The 20,516-nt window shown below is 37.8% G+C and overlaps 1 protein-coding gene across 1 annotated transcript in view; it reads left to right on the top strand.

Annotated features, from left to right (window-relative positions):
- The window catches only part of coq8b (coenzyme Q8B), a 68,473-nt gene that overhangs the window by 20,463 nt on the left and 27,494 nt on the right, over positions 1 to 20,516 (top strand). The window contains exons 5-10 of the mRNA XM_039768124.1: positions 2,583 to 2,660; positions 2,877 to 2,996; positions 7,143 to 7,228; positions 10,486 to 10,626; positions 16,038 to 16,119; positions 16,967 to 17,060. Of these exons, the coding sequence (XP_039624058.1) occupies positions 2,583 to 2,660; positions 2,877 to 2,996; positions 7,143 to 7,228; positions 10,486 to 10,626; positions 16,038 to 16,119; positions 16,967 to 17,060 (601 nt within the window). The remainder of the gene's footprint in view (positions 1 to 2,582; positions 2,661 to 2,876; positions 2,997 to 7,142; positions 7,229 to 10,485; positions 10,627 to 16,037; positions 16,120 to 16,966; positions 17,061 to 20,516) is intronic.

The raw sequence follows: 20,516 nt of genomic DNA, 5'->3' as shown, positions 1-20,516 counted from the left end.
ATGGCTCCAGAAAGTTAGTAAGCAGACGTGCATAATATACACACATAAATACTGCAAGAAAGAGAAAAGGTGTTTGCTCACTCTGTAATGCATTCAGGTATAAAAAAAAATGTTTTTTTTTTTCTTCATACATATTTTTTTTTTTCCATATTTTGATTTAATAGAGTGTTTCAAAATTGTCCATCCTGAGAAGATCCACAAGACCACATTTTGCTACTTCTACAACTACATGCAGTTTAAACTGTTTTTTTTTATATTGGCTGCCAGCTGTCACAGTGCTGCGTCACTGAAGTTGGCAAAGATTCCGTGACACTTGATGTGGAAATCATAAAATAACTTTTATTGGTCCAAAATCCATTCATGCAGCTGTTAGCAAATGCTCCTTTGCCTCTGTGGCTCCTTCCTCTGACGTGTGCCTTGATACTTGCATCTGCACTGAAGATCCACTACCTTATTCTAGGTTTTTAATCTGTTGCCTTGTTCATAAGTTTTAATAGCCACTTCTTTTCCCTGATTTAAAAATTATACCATTCTAGCTGCATGTGGACATTGGGACAAAAACAACCCAAAGACTCCCTAGCAATTTTACTATATTCTTGAACTTGGAGTGGCTTTGGCACACTCTTAAGAATTACCCAGTGTAGAGGACGGGGTCCCACCTATGCTTACTGCCTCACTGGCTTTCATAAGAAGACACTGGCAATCCCATATCTTAAAAACATCGCTGGCATATGAGTCTATTGTCTCGAGAAAATACCTCCACATAGACAATGTTTTTATTGTAAACTTCAAGTGTTTTCCTCTGTTGCTGAGGTGTTTCACTTGCACATTGTTGAGCTGTGGTGTTTGCTTCATTTCGGCATTGTGTCTCTTTATCTGTGTCATTAGCGCAACGTCTTTGTTGCGTGGTGGTGTTTGCTGCACACGTGTCTTTCATAGCAAGCAATGAAAAAATGTAAAAGTGCATGCATGTGCCTTCTGGTGGTTGTGCTTGAGTGTGAGTAGACTGCTCCATACAAAAACACACAAGTCTTTCGTTTATACATGTTTAATGTTTAACAATTTATCCTGTATTGTAACTTTTTCTCTCTTACTTTTGCCATGTATCCTTAGTTGTAGTTAAAGGCTAAATTGAAATGAAAATATACATGCTTAGTTTGGAACTTAATTATTTGCAGATATCTCGGTTTTGTAACTTTTTAAATTTTATTTGTTGACCACATGATAAAATTATTGTTTTATATACTGTATATAAATATTTTTTAGGTCCTGCTCAATATGTACATTTTAAGGCTGTATAATTTTGATTCTATAGTGAAGCATCTTTTGATGGTAGATTCTCTTAGAAGTGTTTTATAATATACAGAGTGTACATATTTCCTGTATTTATTAATCCCACACATTTGGCTTGTCCTTAAGTGACATAGTGACACTCACTAAAGAACTGTTCATTTGTGTGCAGATTGTTATTAGAGTGGATTTAAAATGCTTTAAACAAGGTGTATTAATGGGGACCAAATATGCTGGCATAGGTACAGTATATTGGTAAACAGCAACTCTGCTTGGGTGTCACAGGCATATCAGGGATTTGTCACTGGCATAAGGTAGTCCTGCAGTCCATAGCAGACTTCATAAAAAGGGCACATGAAGGCTGATGTACACTGTGCAATGTAATAGTCAATCGCCTAACAGTATAAGCTTAGAGAGACCACTGTTTCTGCCTTATCATGGACCTTCTGTGGTTGATGCTAAACCAGCAGGTTTCCACTCCTGTCAGAAAAAAAAGAAAACAAGTTTTTGTAGCAGTCTGTGGAGTTGTCCTGTCAAATAAGTACTGGTAGTAATGATGTATAGCAATTGTGTTTCCATTGCTTTTAGTTCTTGTTACAGATAGATCATCATTTTAAATGGCATAGGTTATGTGAACATCAGTCCTATTCCAGTGCATTGTTTCATGACAGCAGTACACCCTTCTGATCAAGGTCCTTTATAGCAAGATATTGTTTTATACCTTAACAATAAGAAAGTTCTGTAGAGATTCTAGGAATATAAAAGTAAAATGGCCACTCTGTGTTGTTGTGTGTGTGTGTTTTTTTTTTTTTACTAATGCAGTGAGTCTTTCAATATATTAATTATTCACTCTGTGAAACTGAACCTGATAAGCATTTTACAATGATTCACCTTTTATAATTGTCTAGGCAGGTGTATATGGTAAAAATTGTGATTTGCTAAGTAAGTATTCAAAGTTTATGCCAGCAGTCTAGCCTTGTGGCTAAAGCAATTAGACATGAATTCACCAGATTACAGGTTCAGATCCCAGTTATTTCAGATAACATTAATCAGGAATACAATACATAAACAGCTTTCAGTCTAATTGTATAAATGACGTCTTCTACTTTGGTTTATACTGTGAATATAAATTGCTTTGAAGAAGTGCTCATCATTCAAAGTAGTGTATAAAATAAACATTTACTATGTTTAACAATAAAAATACAGAGTGAAAGACATTATAGAACTCAAAAACATAAAAATACAACTTGCGGTTTTGTCTCTCTTCCTCTCTCCTGCTGCTGTCTTAACAGGTTTGGCAGTGAGTTTAGGACTTGGGTCCGTTGCAGAAATGGTGAAAAAGTCTCTGAATGGAGAGCAGAAATTAGGAGGTATGAACTGAGAAGGTGTGTGGTGCTATTTTTGGTTTGACTACTGAAATGTAATTTATATATCTGGAAAGATATGAATGGTCATTCACCCTACTATTGCTGTATTTGCTAATCTACTTTTTCAGTTGTTTGTGTTTTGATCAGTGGTCAAAGAACAGCCCTGCTCGTTTGTGTCTTTTACATATCGGCTCTTCACAGTAAACTTTCTGTTGTCAGAGCGCAGTGCCTTGCTTGATTCACCCATCCTGTCTGAAGCCAATGCTGAGAAGATTGTGGACACACTTTGCAAGGTTCGCGGAGCTGCTTTGAAACTTGGACAGATGCTTAGTATACAAGGTATGATTTGATAATATAGTACTTAAAGGGAAAAACGATTTTAAAGCCTTCCTAATACAGTGGAAGCCAGACATTGAAAACATGCAGTTTATAATGTGTGTGAGTGTGTGCTGCTGTCAATTTGTAAATTAGTAGCCTTTCTGGAGGAAAACAAAAAATTATATTTATTGTAACAACAAAAGAAAAAAGGTAATTATTCACAATGGAAATGAAGAATCCAGTTGGAAACAAGTGCAAAAAAAATTTGTGAAAACATTTACTTGTTTATAATCTTATTATTGCAAATACAGTTTATCTATTTAAAAAAAAAAAAAAAATCCTTCATATGTTGTCAGTCACTTCAGTTGCTTCCTCCCATGTGCCCAATGCAGCCTGATTAGGTTTTAGCTTCAAGAACCATGAAGTGGAATAAGCACCTTTTGAAAGTAATTAAATGAACATAGGCTACCATCTTTAGTCACTTTCTAACTTCTAATTCAGTTTTTATAGTGCTCCAAGTGCTGCCCTTTGTAGCAGCATATGAATTTTTTACAAAACCTGTTAAGAGATCTGCTTGTCATTCAGTATAGGCTGATATTTGTTAATAACTTAAATGATCGCTGGACTTGGAACGAACAATCAGTGGATCCTTAATTTAATTCTTTAAAGGAACATTATACAGTCATGCGCAGATTTACAGCTGTTCGAGTTAAGGCCATTTGTACTTACGGCCATTGTTCCCATTATTTATTTATTTATTTATTTATTTTTTACAGTGATGAATTGGTGAGAGTAGTAAGATGAGCTGGTGCTTTCCATCTATTACCAAATTCTTCAGTCCCACTGCACTACAGGAGTTTCACCCTGTGAAGCATTGATCGATCTCTGCAAAGCACCAACAAATGAATGCCAAGTTTTCCCTATGATGTAATGAACAATGCAAAGCACATACACCTGAACGACAAGCAGTTCCCCCGTGTGGTTTCAAGAGGGGGGGAGTGAGGCACTTCCAAGAGGGGGAGTGAGTGGCATTGATGATAGCTGAGCGGCAGTTCAAAAATGCTGAGCATCACACTGAAAAAGGGCAGCTGAATATCAGTTTGTGCTACTTTGTACCAGCAGTTAAAGTTTTCATACTGGTGACCTGCACCAGACCCCCAGAGCATCTACTGCAATGACCTGTACACTTTGTGACCGACATACAACCAATTGGCCGGTCCCATAAGTATCCATAAGTTAGCACATGACTGTATTTCTTTTGTATTTTTATTTCATTTTTTAAAATTTTCTTTGCATCTCAGGAATTCTGTTGCAGTTGGCAGCAGTCACAAGGGGGCTTAAAATAAACTAGGGCAATATTTTAGAAAAGCGGTGCAGAAAAAACAGTAAGCTAAGTGAAAGGTGTATTCAAATGAGGTGTATAATGAAGGAGACCATAGAGTACTCATTATTTTCAGTGAGAGAGCTAGGCTGTGTTTTTCTGGACAGGCAAAAACCCCTTCAGTGTTTCACACCCCAGAAGGTATGGGTCTGTTGGTAAGAGCAGCATGTTCTTACCGTCTTGCAATACATGTTTGGCTCCTTCTGTTTTTATTGGGGTAAGACCACACTGTCTGTAAAATGAATGGTAAAAAGGGTAAATAAGCAGATGGTTGAATGATGATAAATCACAAGAAAATCTTATATGATGGGCACAATATAAATAGGATGGGCATAGATTCTGTTAATGCTTTGTTAACTTGTTTTTATTTGCATTAAACTACTACTTTGACATCTAAAGCACATTGTGCTTTAGATTGTTTGAATGAAAATGTGATATAGAAATAGATGCTGTTGTTATAAAGCATGCAAGTGGTCCTGAAAAAAAATATAAAGTGTCCACACAAAAAATCATTACAGATTCATTTGTACTTTGGTAGTTTTCACTTGGCAGATTTGTGGAATTTATATTTTTACATACAGGTTTAAATATGCAAAAAAACATGTAGTAGATAACATTTGGACAGATTCTCGCCTGACATCTATTTCTACTATTCTAGATGCAAGTGTTTTTTGAATCTGAATAAACATTTCAGGCTAATTATTTAGCCCAGTTTTCTATATACCTTTGGGCATAAACTGGTCTTGCCTCTGTTGTCAGGCAGCATCAAAACCAATACCATCGGATATTGAAATCCGATCTTACCCCCCAGTTTTTCCGTATCGCAAGAATATGGATTGCCTAGATGTTATTCTTTAAAGGGGTGTATTCTAGCACTTACCTGAGCCTGTTGATACTCCATGCCGTATATATATCTGCTGCCCAGATAGTCGGTAATTTGTGTTGTCTAAAATGCTCTTCTAATGTCATTGATTAACTGTACTATTAAGAGAACATCAAGTGCCAACATTCCATTACAATTTTTTTTTTTGGTGTTTAAATATAAATCGTTTATAAAGGCAGACTTGTGCTGTCAAGAAGTAGATTTTTAATGATTAAGCTATCATCTTTTATACTTGTTGGAGGCAGCAGGAGGAACATGTGTTTGACTACAAATAAGAAATGTCACATATTGCAGCTCAACAAGTTTATTGCTTTCTGATAACTTGAATACGTTGTGAGTTTTGCATTGACAAGTAACGGTGCACTGCACGATAACGTGCTGTGAATACACTTGACTTATAGTTTTCCTCCTCTTTCTCTGTACGTTTATCATTCATTTGCTCAGAGGTTGATGCACTTGGGAGCAGCTCTTCTTTTCTCCACTCTAGCGACCTGCTTCTTCTCTTCTTTCATCTGCATCTTTTCGTGTTAAAACTGATTAAGTCAGTGTTTGTGTTGCAATTACTTAGTAAGTTTTCTTTGATTTTTCACTTAAGACTTCAATCTGCCTCAAGAATGATTTAAAGATATGAAGAGCTAGCGGAAGTAACGGCGAAGGTGGTAGGGATGAGAACGGCGCCTATACACATGTGATGCAAGGTTGCCCTGCTGCCGAAAGTTGATTCTACACTAAAATAAAAATAAAAGAGGAATAACATTGGAGGTCAATCATCACCCAGCAGCAGACAGCAGAGGTCACATAGTACATGTGTACCAAATTTCAGGTCAATAGGTTAAGTGGTTTGTGAGCTACAGGTGATTTTAAACCCTGGACAGACAAATGAACAGCCACAGAGAGTATTATTTTATTTGCTGGATAAACGGGCATGGTGGTTTTAACATGCGGAAGATAGGTTTTAAAGTTGAGTAGTGAGTTCATCGTGAGAACAGAGGTCTTAAAGGATATGTTTGGTATTTTTAAAGTGAAAATTACCCTTCTATATTGGAATTAGACACTTTGTTTATAACCAGCTTGCCCAACTTCATCTTTCACGTGGATTTATTCCTGAGGGGTTGTGGTTAGTATGGATAATAATTCAGACAGCATCCCCACAGTGTGGCAAAAGATTGTAAGGATCTTGCCTTTTAATGATCCTCTGGAAAGGAATGAAATTCTGCCTTGCATAAAGTATATTCTAGTTCAGTATGCACCAAGCTTGCCTTAATTCACCTAAAAATTGTTCAGTAATCACAAATCTTGCCTGAAATCGTCTAAAATGTACTGGGGGCAAGATCCAACCTGTGAAAAATGTCACTGAGTGACTGCATCATTAGGTGCAAAAATGTTTGCATGTGTCTCATGTAGAATGATTAAAATCATTCCTTACACCTTAATCACAATATTTAGACTAATACCAGATATGATAAAAGTGGGCTATGGAAAATCAGTTGTAATAATACTATATCCTACAATTTGCACAAACACCTAATTTGATCAACTAGAAGAGTCCTTATCTGACCTACAATCACTAACTCAGTGGGGAAAATCATATAACTGTCTATATGAACTCCATTTGGAAAAATCAAATACCCTTAACAAGTATGTTTTAGTCTGGCAAGAACTCATTAGTGTAATTGTATAGAAAACATTCCAGACCATTGCAAAAACCTTATTTTACATGATATTTTGAACGACACCTTTGTGATTGTAAAGTTCTTTTGTTTGAGGGTAGATTGAATACTGATTTTCACAGATTGTTTTCAGAGCGTAGTATTAAACTTGATTTCATTTGTGTGTGGAACGAAATGACTTTTGAATTTTAGTCTCAATGTTTTATCTTCCCTGATTTATTTATAATTTTCAGATAACAGCTTCATTAATCCTCAGTTGCAGAAGATCTTTGAGAGAGTACGACAGAGTGCTGATTTCATGCCAACTTGGCAAATGGCCGTAAGTATTAAAAATCAGTTTGGGTGGCTTCACTGTGGTCCTGATTATTCCTCTGGTACCCTTTCTTGGTCATGTTTATATGGATAAAATGACTATGACAAACATTTATCCAGGAGTTTATGTTTGAAAAAGATAGCCATACACAGAGCTAGTTAATATTGATCCTCCACGGGAAATTCACTTGATCCAATAGTAACATAATCCTCTATGACTTCATGTTCTATGTTTACAAAATGCAAACTATTATACAAGTTTAAGACATAGAACTATGCAGTATCCTCAGTAAACATTTCAACTATACTGCCCCTAAAGTAAAATTCTGTTTATGCCAATGCGTCTTTTATAATTGGCTAGGGTGAGTGAGAATGGGCACGATGGAAAGGGGGCATTATATAGTCTGATGGCTGTGGGAGAAGGAAAAGAGCCTTAGTAATACCTCTTAACCCACAATGGTGGAATGAACCTAAGAATAAAGCTGCTCTAGAACAACCAATTAATGGAATGAATTGCAGCCTTGTTTCAGCAGACCATCTGTATTACAAGACTGATCCAATTTATTAAAATACCCCACCAGAGCAGATCATATAACAAAACAATTGTCTCTGAGGACCTGGGCTTCTTTGAAATTGCCTGCTCTGGCATTTTTCTCCAGTAAGTATGTTGTTCTCCCAATATAGTCTAATGTTTAGGTGCACTCTCCAGACATTTCTAAGACTGCAACACCTCAACCTTCTTTCCCATTATAATGAATCCTCTCAAGGACAATATTCACTTGCAGGTGGTTATGTGTGTGCCACATTAAAAAAAAATTCTCTGCATTTTTTCTTTTCTTACCTGCATTCCTGCTTGCACTGACTAAGCATATATATAGTCTGAGAACTTCTGTAAGTAACATAAATTGAAGTTCTACTTAAGTTGGTTTTGTATAGGGTAAATAGAAGGACCCTGAAGTGCCCCTGCGTTTCTGACTACAATCACAATCTGTCACCTGCCAGTTACAGTTGATAGTCTGTGATGCAGTGGCGTGTAGGGGCAACTACATACATGTTCATAAGCATATTCCCTACCTGGTGAGGCTAGATACTTTCACTGGAGAAATTTAAAAGCATGCAGGTAGGAATAGGCTATGTGGATCATGCAGATCAGAGCATCCTTTGTTTTCGTGTATGATTGGTGTACAAACCGGGTTATCTGCATGATTCAGAATCCTCCATTTGAAGGTCTTTAAGATGTATGATATGACAGCTACTGATCTATATTCCTTAAGAATAGTGTATGAAAATAGACACGCAAATAGCATAAAGGTTTGGGTATTCCGCCCCATATATTCAAGTAAAAAGATTAGGTTACAAATCTTCACAGAGTAGTTCACAACAGAACTGAGAATCTTTACAAAATGACTGAAAAACTTACAGGACCGAAAGAGGAAGTGATGTCCTTGAAAGGTGGGTTCTAGATTGCTGGAAGAGGAAATTGTCATTGGAAGGTGGTTTCTAGATGTCCAGATGAGAAAGTGTTGTCATACTCCTGAGGATCGGAAGAGTGGTTAGTGTGCGGGATCTTAAGCTGGTCTACAGGGGAAAGAGAAACCGAGTTGGAAGGCAGCACCAGCCCTTTGCCTGACAGGACAGCACATTTATTTGAGCCCATAAACTGTCTCCCATACGCATGTGTGGGACATGTGATGCACCCATTTTAGGTACGAAAAGGTCACAGGCAAGGAATCGCTCATGCTCTCGCTCTCTTTTCCCGTTCTCCCCGAGAACAGCACAAGTGGGATGTGAATAGAGGATGTTGGACTCAAAGCCGCCATCTGTACTGCTGTGCTAAAGGAAATATCTGTTTGCCAGCTTCAGGTGTGGTCACTTAGATTTGCATGGGCTCACTCTTTAAGCCAGGTTTAGCGCACAGCTGGTTATGTTTGACCCCTTTTCCTGCTATCTTGGATGAGCCCCCAATCTTCATTGATGAGAAATCACTGGAGGGTGATGCTCCCACTCTCTAAAGCGACACATTACAGATGGCAGAATTGATTGAATGCAGCAGTCTGCATTAATATCCCACCTGTGCTGTCTCCAGAAGGGCAGCTAGAGAAAGAGATAATGAGAGTGTCGCCCTGAATGATTCTTCACTTGTGACTGGAACTGTGCAGAATGCATTTTTACCAATGTGGTATCCTCTACAGGTGTACAGAAAACTTAAGTAGGTGCTGAATGATCACACTGAGTTGTCCTGCTGCATTGTGTTTGCAGTGATTCTCTGAGTCTTTTCTTGCCTGTTCAGCTGGGATAGTCTGGGAAGTTGGCAAGGGGTTCAGCCTACAGGCTCAATGGGTTGTGTCCTTATAGTAGGGAAATGCAGGGAAGTATGGAAGCAAACAGTGAAGTATCTATAGTTGCCTCATAAATCCATCACATTATATACCAGGTATACCAAAAATAAGAGTATAATGAGCTCATTGTGATTAAAATTGAAGAAACAGAAGCAGCTGCCCTTTTTAGAGGATATTGCCATGTTGAACATGTTGTTCAGGTTTTAAACAGGTGTTGCCTACAATGCAAAACTGAAATTTGCCTGCAAAAGGGAGTTATGAGGAGTATTAATTGCAGGTTTATGCTGCCCTCTTCTGGATCAGAATAGATGTGCTTTTTAAACTAATGTGTTTCACTGGGTTTGGAGGAGTTTTTCTTTGTTTGTACTGTACAATCAAATTATGGAATGATTAGTGTAAGAGCAAACATTATCAGAGTAAGACTGTGATACATTATTATTTTGGAGTATGTGGTGCGGTAAGAAATTATGATACGTATTATTACATTATCTTAAGGTTTTACTGTTTCAACCATTTAAGCAATTCTCGTTTTAAGGTAAACACAGTATACTCAAATTATTTTTCATAGAACAGATAGTAAATGCCATTTAATTAAAAATTGTGTTTTCCAGAAAGCAATGATTGCTAAAGAATATACTGAAAGATCAACTTGACTAATCGGCAGCATAACAAAGCTAGCCCCTAAAAATGTACAAGAGAGAAACTTACTCGGCAAAGCAAATACTTACAAAAAAGTCAAGCTCTTTAAAGCTGGGGACAGCTTCTTTTATAGACTTGGGAAAATGAAATCAGTCTGAATGAGAACTAGAGAGATTTTTCTGCTTATTGATGAATAAGCCATTTTAAAAGCAATTAACACATTGTTCCAGATATACTGTATACCCTGTTTCATTTGTATTGTGATTCTCCTCCTACTTTGATTCAGGGTGTGTTGTCTGAAGAACTTGGACCTAATTGGAGAGAGAAACTTGCCTTTTTTGAGGAGAAACCCTTTGCAGCAGCCTCCATAGGGCAAGTCCACCTGGGAGTGCTCCACAATGGGCAGGAGGTTGCCATAAAGATCCAGGTGAGAAAAGTGGAGCAGAAATTGACAGAGTGGCCTGTTGACCATTCCTTTGTTTACAAAAATATGTATACCCATTTTCATGCAAGAGGTATAGTTATCTAAGCGTGTAATAGTAGGACATGCTCTTAGGTAAATGGATTAAGCCTGCTTATTGTACTTTTCTCAATGTACAGTATATTAGGGCTTTTCTCATTTTTCATAGTTCAATCTTTAGAATAAAGCTCATGACTCCACATGCAAAGTTGCTTTCTCTGTATCCATTTCTTTTATAGCATTTTATAATATTGTTTTTGTATATTGCTTTATAGATGATAGTGTTGCTTCAGTATAAGCCCCTTTGTCTTTTTCGGATTTTGCTTGTTGTAGGGCAGTGTCTCCTAACAGATTGTGAATAGGTCCACACATTTGTAGGTTTGCAGGATATACTTAAAATAGAAGTCAATGTAGTTGGGAAGCTGAGTGAAAAATATTACCATTATATTTGAAACTTGCCATGGTAACTGTTGAAATATTTGCAGTCTTTTGCCGTGTGTAAATTTGGCGCCATTCCTCTGTATTTGCATGTGTGAACGTCTCTTAACTGGCGCTCCTTCTCTCAAGCGTGTTCTTGTAAAGCTTCTCAAGTGTTATTGTTTTTGAGGCACATTCTTCATCTCCTGTCCGGTTCAATACATGCTATCTTGGAAGGTGGCTTTCTCAGCATGCCTCATACGACTTTACTCTTTCTTGTGCATCTCACACTTGCACTTCCTCTTTCATTGTGTCACCAGAGCCAAACTGATGAATCATACCAAAACCAAACTGACCTGTCAGGTTGCTCAGAGGGACTCGATACCCAGAGCTTAGTGTTTTATTGTATTACAGTGATCCCTCCTTGATTGCGGGGGTTGCGTTCCAGAACCCACCGCGAAAGGTGAAAATCCGCAAAGTAAAAACCATATGTTCATATGGTTATTTTTATATATTTTAAGCCCTTATAAACTCTCCCACACTCTTATAAACATTTCCTGCACAGTTATACAGCATAAACCCTTTGTATTGTATTCTCTTAGATATTAGGTAAGATTCATTCAAATTATGTATGTAAACACACTGTTTATACACAGTAAAACCTAAATATTATTTTAAAGATATCGAACGTCTCTGATATGTTACAGCCATTATGATAGACAGGCCACCATCAATTAGTACGTACAATGCAAGAAAAACTGTATACAATAAAATTGAAAGCGTTACAGCTCTTCTAATGGAGCCTCTTCAGGCGAGTGTGTAGCACAGCCGTTGTTCTTCTTCCGGCAGTCTTCAATCCAAATCCCTAAAGCAGATTTCATCCGGACTACCGCCTTATTACATCCACTTACAACTCGTTTTGCGCCCTGGTTAAAGGACACTGTTGTCGTAGATCTTATATTCTTTTCCTCCTTTTTAAATAAAAAGAATCGTGGACTCATTCATGCCGTAATGGCTTCCTACAGCGGTGTAGCTGTTCCCTTCCTTCAACATATCCAAAACTTTTACCTTTTTGGCAATCGTTGGCATTTTCCGTTGGTGCTTGGGCACGGCTCCTGAAGCAGGAGCAGATCGTTTTGGAGCCATAACAAAGGGCTTGACTATGCACAAAGATAAACACAAAAGAGCACAAAAGTTAACTCTACACAGCGAAACACGTTGATGCTGAATGAGCGAGACGAGACTTCCTGGTTAACGCAGCGGAATCCAATTTGGCGCTTCGTCGCTGAGCCAGTCAGCACACAGGAACTTAAGTTCATGCTCTGATTGGGTAGCTTCTTTGCCATCCGCCAATAGCGTCCCTTGTATGAAATCAACTGGGCAAACCAACTGAGGAAGCATGTACCAGAAGTAAAAAGACCCATTGTGCGCAGAAACCCACGAAGCAGTGAAAAATCCGCGTTTATATATTTAGATATGCTTACATATAAAATCCGCGATAGAGTGAAGCTGTGAAAGTCGAAGCGCGATATAGCGAGGGATTACTGTATACATAGATGGGTCAAACTTGCACAGCAACGCTGGACACATTTTGTGTAATCATAATTTAAGTGTCTCGCTGTAGCTGATAATTCACTTTCAATGGGACTTTTGATGGGGTGCTTATCCATAATTGGGCACATTTCTGAATGTATTCAACTCCGTTATAAAGGCCAAGTTCACCAGGTATTTCAACACACACATCGCTTGAAATATGTCTGCCTGTATTTCCAAGCACAGGAAAAGCGGGCACATGACAATAACATTTAAACCCTGGAGGTCTTTCCTTTTGAGAAATTGCAAAGAAAGCCAAGATGTTTGTGACAACAGTTTCCTACACCATCAAAAGGAACTGACAGAAACGGGTATGGCATACCCAAAGCCACAACAGAATCGGAAGACATGTTTCTGAGAGTCAACAGCTTGCATGATAGGTGCTTCACAGGATAGTAGTCAAAAGTAAACCACTTTCAACTGTGAAGAGATGACTTCAGGATGCCTATCGAGTGACAGTAGTAAAGCCATTGCTACAACTGGCAAAACAAAAAAGTGCCTTTCCTATTTCAGTAGCTGCAGACAGTTTCAATGTACTGTGAAATTAAAGCATTGGAAAAATTAAACAATTGGAAATACGGATCCTGCACAGCTGTTATGCTGTGTTTGAACCTTTTATCCTGTGAGGTGCCCATCAAACAGGCTATTAACAGCCAGAAACTTGCTTTCTGATTCTCCTTGGGCTTTGGGACTGTCAGAGTCCTGTTAGAGTTTCCTCCAATTTCCAAGTTTCTTTTGATGGTGTAAGGAGCTGTACTCTGACACATTGGCATTCTTTGCTCTGTTATGTTAGGTATAAAATAAAGACAGACATATTTTTGCAGATCTGCACTTGAGATAAGATATAACAAACCTGCTTAACATAATTTACGTCTGTTCAGTATGAAGTCCTGCTAAACCATAAAGTGTATGGGCAGACATAGGGTGTGCAATATTGGTTAAAATAAGGATATCTTAATATTTTCTGGGATTTTGATGATAACAAGAATTGGACGATGTTTTGCATCCTTGAAAAATGTGTTTGTAAAAGTCTTATTGATCTGTCTTGGTCTTGTTATTAGGATAGTAATTGTAGCTTACTAATGAGATTAATGGAAATTACAAATTAGGAAAATGGGTCTTATTTATTTACTTAAAACTGAAGTAACATAAAAACATTAATCACCAAATTATTACCGAGATCAAACAGTACAAGTATGAGTAAACCATTTCAAAGTGGCCACAGGATTAATACAAAAAATTTCAGTGAGACCAGCAAGACTATTATAATGAAAGCATTTTAAACAGACACTTAACCTTAATGTGAACAAGATATGAATTCAAGGGAATAAAATACTAATCATAATTGAATTATAGGGAATGAACATTACTGCTGTAAGGTAAATTTGTGCCACATACAAGCAAGAGCAAAAATCTAACATAGAGTACTATAATGTAAAAATCCAAAGTTCTGGCAAACATTTCGCAAGGAAAAAAAAAAAAACTATAGCATTTGTAAACAAGTTCTGTCATATGCTGCACAAAGAAACAAAAAACCCAAACCTATAATAATTTTAAACAAATTACTAAAGTTCTGTCCCATATAGCACAAAAATATCAGAAAAAATAAAACAATTGTAAAATTCTACTGAGGAAACTTCAAGATGTGTGACAGAATCACCAGTCTGTCCACAGCATCTGGCTTCAGAGCAGCACGGTTACATGTTACATAATTTTCTCCGGTGCTGAGAGCCCTCTCAGTAGGGCTGATTGAGGTGCAGATGCACAGGCACTTTTTTGCCAGTTTCCCCAATTTGTGGAAATGCACTTCTTGTGTTTTCCACCATTGAAGTGGATTGACATTACGGTTTTAAAAAAAAAAAAAAGAGTGCTTTTTGAATCGAGGACCACTCACACCCCAACAGATTAATAATTCATTCAAACTGATTTCTATTTTTGGCTGACACCACGGGCTCCGTACTATATCAGTTTCATTTCGCAGATGGTGAAACAAGTTAGCTATTAAGCTGTCATTAATGGTAAACGATTACTGACATAGTTTGCCATCTTTTAAGTAACATCAGTCATTTGAAAACCAAACCACCTCCACGTGAATGAGGATGATCCACGTCTTGAAAACATCATTTTGATTTTACTATGACCAGCATACTGGTTCTTGTGAATAAGATTTTAACAATGTGTTTGAACAGTGATTAATGACACTAATGTGAAAGTCAATGTAACTACCAGTACTGACTTTTTTCCTGACAACCTATACCTAACAGAGTTTACAATAAGCTGCAAGACTTTCCGGGGAAAAAATTTTGCAGGTCCGACTCAAAGATCAACGGGTCAGAATTTTAATGTAAAGAACGTCATGGATAGTTTTTAAAATTATAATTGGGTTTTATTTTGGATAGCCATCCCGTCTCTAAAAGAAATCAATGTTTTAATTCCAAGCATGTTCTGAAAAAATTCACAAGATTGCCGTTACCCATGTCAATATTATAAGTATATGTTTGCCTACATTTTCCTTGTTTGTATAAAAAATGAACAATCTTTTTTAGTTTACAGGATATGGAGCTTTAACTGTGTACACAACCATAATAGTCAGCTTGGCTTACTGGGGCATACATATTTGAAGTAAATCACATTGGCTGAACTACTTTAATATCTTTATTTCTTGGGCTGCTTAGTAATAATAATCCATTTTATTTTTATATTGTCTTTCCCATGCTCAAGATGCTTCACAGAGTGTCTGAAAGAACAGCAAGGTGTATGTAACATTGGATACAAATGTTTTCTGCATAGAACACTATACAGATAAATACAGGATATACAAAGCATTAAATGGAGTATAAGAAAAAGTAAATCAGAGTAAAATCTAAATTAAGTACTAAAAGAAATGCCTGAACAAAAAACATCATGTGTGATATAACACACACACAAGTTATCCTGAGTATCTGGACAGATTGGTAAACTGAAAGAAGAGTCAGAATGTTAGGTTAAGTTAAAAGCCTTCCTGAACAGAGGATTTTTAAGTTGTTCTTTAAAAGAATGAATTAAGCCAGCTGATCTAATTAATTTTGGGAGGTCATTCCAATGTCTGAGTGCTGTACAGCAAATGGCCCTGTCACCCATAGAGTGCAGGTTAGTGTAGTGCACAACAAGATTGGCAGAATCAGTGGACCTTAGTGGGATAGCAGGATATGTATTATGTGCTCACTGTTGCTGTTTTGTGGAAGGATTCTTGCAGCAGAGTTTTTTAAATCCACCATATCTGTGATATAAGATTATAAGCGGCACCTGCCAGTAGGGAGTTACAATAATGAGACAGAGCGAGGTGCATGGTGTGTCTCTAATGAATCTGTTTTGTGTTCTGTTACTAGTATCCAGGAATTGCTCAGAGTATCCGCAGTGACCTGAACAACTTGCTCTCTGTTCTGAAGATGAGTGTGCTGCTTCCAGAAGGTAGGCAAAGGCTTTTTTATTTTATTTTTTTTATTATAAAATGGAGTTTATATCTGTGTCTCCTACACAGAAATTAGTCAAAGCCCTTGGGGTCCTGGTTTGAATTTGTTCAGTCTTCATGGAGTTCAATGTTTCAGAGCTCTGCATAGTTTGTCCAGTGCAGAGCTGCTCAGGAAAAATCCTCCAATCATTTGTTGAGCCTGCTTCATCCAGTACAGAGATGTGGGTTACATGAATCTATTCTAGCTTCTACCCTGGATGGGAAATTAGTTAATCACTTGACACACTCACATATTCAATCATACTCCCCTATGTTGGGCCAATTTGGAGTTAGCAATTAAATTTAATATGTATAGTTTGATGTGGCTGTAAAAAAACATCTAGACATAAGGAGAAACTCCACTTGGATATTTATGAGATTAACAATTAAACTCCGTGTCCTGAAGTTAAGGTAGCAGAACTAACCACTGCACCATTGTGTTGTCCCAGTGAATATCACTAAGGCCACATGGCTGGAAATGAGCCTCTGAAAAAATGTTACAATCTAGAAAATCTATTGGTTTCCAAGTGTCCCCACTGATTCCCTTCAGAATCTCCAGTTATATCTGTATATTTCATTTTAACAGCAAACACCACAAGGCTCTGTTTAATTTTTCTTAACATTAAAATTGACTGCTGTATTAGCACAGTCTTAACTTTGCCACAGTGCCAAGTGGGGAAAAGTGGGTGTATAAAATGATCGGTGGGTAGGTTTATTTTGCCAGGCAAGATGAGATAATCCTCATAAAATATTATGTTCTTTTCTCTGTGGTTTATTTATTTTTTTTTTCCCTCCTCCTCCTCACAGGCTTATTTGCAGACAACAGCATAGAGGTTCTTCAGCGAGAGCTTGAGTGGGAATGCGATTACAAGAGAGAGGCTGTGTGTGCTAAGAAATTCAGGTGAGCGTTTCAGTCAATCTTCACGTTTTTGTTCTTGTAAAGATGTTTGAATCACCATGAGAGTTGCTACAAATGTTTTTTGTTTTTATTTTTGGGAATTTTTTTTACATTGCATTTTCTTGAGTGTCCTGTAGTAGGTACTGTAAAGGTTTACGTTGCCATCCTTTATGTTTATGACTTTCATTTACCTTTTTTCTTTTTTTTTTTTTTCTCTCCCTCAAAGCACTCGAGGAGTATACTTGTGTTTATGTTGTCATCTTGGCCTCACTGGACTTTGATACATGATGCAGATTGGAATGAGTTGCAGGCCACTGACCCTCAACATTTGCCAGTCTCACCTTAGCATGATAGATGACTTGTGCAATAATGGAATGTAACTGCTTATGGATAACCGCAGCAGCATCATTCTTACAATGTGCTTTCATTACAATGTGAATTAAGACAATTGTCACATTTACATTAGGAAAAAATACACTGCTGCTGATTTCCTTTTTATGTAGGTATGCACAACCAAAACATACAAAAATTGAATGTGATGCCTCGCCAGTCAGTTAGTGCTGTCTAACACAGTGGGCATATTGTAGTGGAAGCTTGGCTGAGATGTTCATGATCTGTCGGCCAGTTCTGGTAGGTGCCTGTTGCCAGAAATACAACCATTGTTAACACCTGGATAAGAACAGGTGTAGTCCAGTAACAGGCAGTCTGTCTTTCTAATGCCAGTGCTATCTCCGCGCTATAGTTCTAAGAGAATTTCTCCTGAAAGTCTATATTGGGCCATAAGCAAGTAATCATCATGGGCAAGTAAAAAATCAAGACGAGTCCCAGAAAACTTGTTACTTTGTATGTGACCATTTGCATAGTCTTCCTGCAGTACAAAACCAGCCATATTGTGTTAAACCTTTAGGCTGTTAAAAGGCTATAGAGCAAAGTATGCGTTTTTACTGTGCTTTGGTTTCTAATCTTTGCAATTTGTCAGTTTACGTTGCCAATTCTAAATACACAACATTGGCCCTCTTACAAGGGAAATAAAATTGAGTCTATACATCATTCCTTACTTTTGAGGTTTAATGTGTTTGTTAGGTGAGTGCACATTATAATAACGTTTTGGTGATATGTATTATTATACACAAGTAGTCGTATAGCTGGTTTGCCTTCATTTCCCTTCTTAATCAAAGGTGTTTTCATTTCCCAGATTCCTTGAAATGTTGTGTACAGCTGTATCACATTTACCAGAAATATAAGCTAGCTTTCTCAGATTTTCTTTTGTAAATCTTGAAATTGGTGCATAAAGCTGAACGTGCACATTTCAAGCCGTTTTTTTTGTGCATACGCAAGTTTTATAATTTGACCCCAGTTTAGCAGGTCTCTGAAACGATAATAGCGAGAGCCGACTATACTTCCTTAGAAGGCTGGCGTCCTTTAACATCTGCAATAAGATGCTGCAGATGTTCTATCAGGCGGGTGTGGCGAGCGTCCTCTTCTACGAGGTGATGTGCTGGGGAGGCAGCATAAAGAAGAGGGACGCCTCACGTCTGGACAAACTGGTGAGGAAGGCAGGCTCTATTGTAGGCACGGAGCTGGACAGTTTGACATTTATGGCAGAGCGACGGGCACTGAGCAGGCTCCTGTCAATCATGGACAATCCACTGAACAGCATCATCTCATCTCATATCTAAAGCAAAGAAACACTGAAGTCCACCAATTCCCTCCTACACCATTATTCAGAAATATGTGTAAAGAAACAATGAATTTCAAAGCAAAATGTTTATGCGGACACATACGTCTGTAATATCTGTCCATACTAAATGCATCCACACCCTAAAAAGGTTTATTGTCTGAAGCAAACTTTTACCTCAATATAATCATCTGTAAAGTCTTTTCTGTACTCCCAACTGGCTCTATAGTCCAGTAGAGCAACCTGCAAAAGCAAAATGAAGTATTTACAATATAAACTCATGAATTTTCATGTTCATGCTGAAGCTGAACTGAAACTCATCCACACAGCTGCAGGATATGGCAGAAAGCAGACTGAATGGGATGGTAGCCAGCTTTGGAGATCACATACATATTCACCCAAGGGAAATTCAGAGTAACAGCACATTTGGTAACAAGTTTGTGATCTTTGGGAGAAAACTGAAATTAATCCAAACAAGAAATTGACCTGATGGCCAAGCCTTGTTACACAAACTCTAGCAGATGTACTACCAGTGCCACACATTTGATGGAATTCAAATTTTCAAATTTCTACATTTAAGAAAACGGCAAATATAGGAAGGAGTGAGTCGGGATTGAACCGGGGACTCTATTGTAGGCACGGAGCTGGACAGTCTGACATCCGTGGCAGAGCGACGGGCACTGAGCAGGCTCCTGTCAATCATGGAGAATCTGAACAGGATCATCTCCAGACAGAGGAGCAGCTTCAGCGACAGACTGTTGTCACTGTCCTGCTCCACTGACAAACTGAGGAGATCGTTCCTCCCCCACACTGTGCGACTCTTCAGTTCCACCCGGGGGAATAAACGTTAACATTATACAAAGTTATTGTCTTAAATATCTGCATTTTTATCACTTTTTTTTTTTTTTTTTAATCCTTATGCTGCTGCTGGAGTATGTGAATTTCCCCTTGGGATTAATAAAGTATCTCTATCTATCTGATCATGTGGTAGACAGACTGCTTGTTTGTTTCATTTTCAGAATCCAATGTCCTTGAGTCTGCCATGTTTACAAGAAATAGAGAACAGAGCATCTCCTGATATGTCTCGGTCTTCCTTTTGTACAGTGTATACAGTTTATGGCCCACAGCGCTGCTTTGCAGAGGATTTTGGTGTCCATGATGTTTTATGCTAACTTTGGTGATTTCCCCTTTGTTTGTTTTCTAGCTTTCTTTATTTGTTTACTCTCAACTGAGTCGCACCTCTTGTGTTGGCTGTAGACTATAACACCTTTGAATCTAACAGACTAAAAGTTGAATCTTGTAAGCTTGCTCCAGGATTTTTTTAAAGGGTTGGCAAGTGTAGGTGATTATATACAGAAAGAATGCAAAACACAAGTAGATTGTACATATGCCAAACACAAGTTGGCGAGGAACAACATGTAACAGTTTGCCAGTTTTTTGTCCCATGGTGAGCCAGATAGTTTTTCGCAGTTTGAGTTCATAAAGAATCCAATGCAAATTAGATATTCAAAGTTTTTTTTTTTTCATACACTTGATTTAGGAGGTGATTTTTAATTTCACCTGTAAGCGACCTGAATCTGTACAGTTTAATGGAATGTGTGTGACAGAGTAGTGATTACCCAGGGTCTGCCGAGTTTTGTGGTAAATGAACATTTTGCAGGTTTGCTTATGACTAGTTGTATATTGTCCTCTTTCTTTCTCTCTCTTTTATCACTTGCATTTTGGCTCTTCCTGCAGATGCATTTGTAACTTTTGGTTTGTAAAATTGTTTGTTACATTTT

Source organism: Polypterus senegalus, chromosome 11, assembly GCF_016835505.1.
Source record: "Polypterus senegalus isolate Bchr_013 chromosome 11, ASM1683550v1, whole genome shotgun sequence".
In the NCBI taxonomy this organism is placed as follows: Eukaryota; Metazoa; Chordata; class Cladistia; order Polypteriformes; family Polypteridae; genus Polypterus; species Polypterus senegalus.
This window is presented reverse-complemented; position numbering and strand designations above follow the sequence as displayed.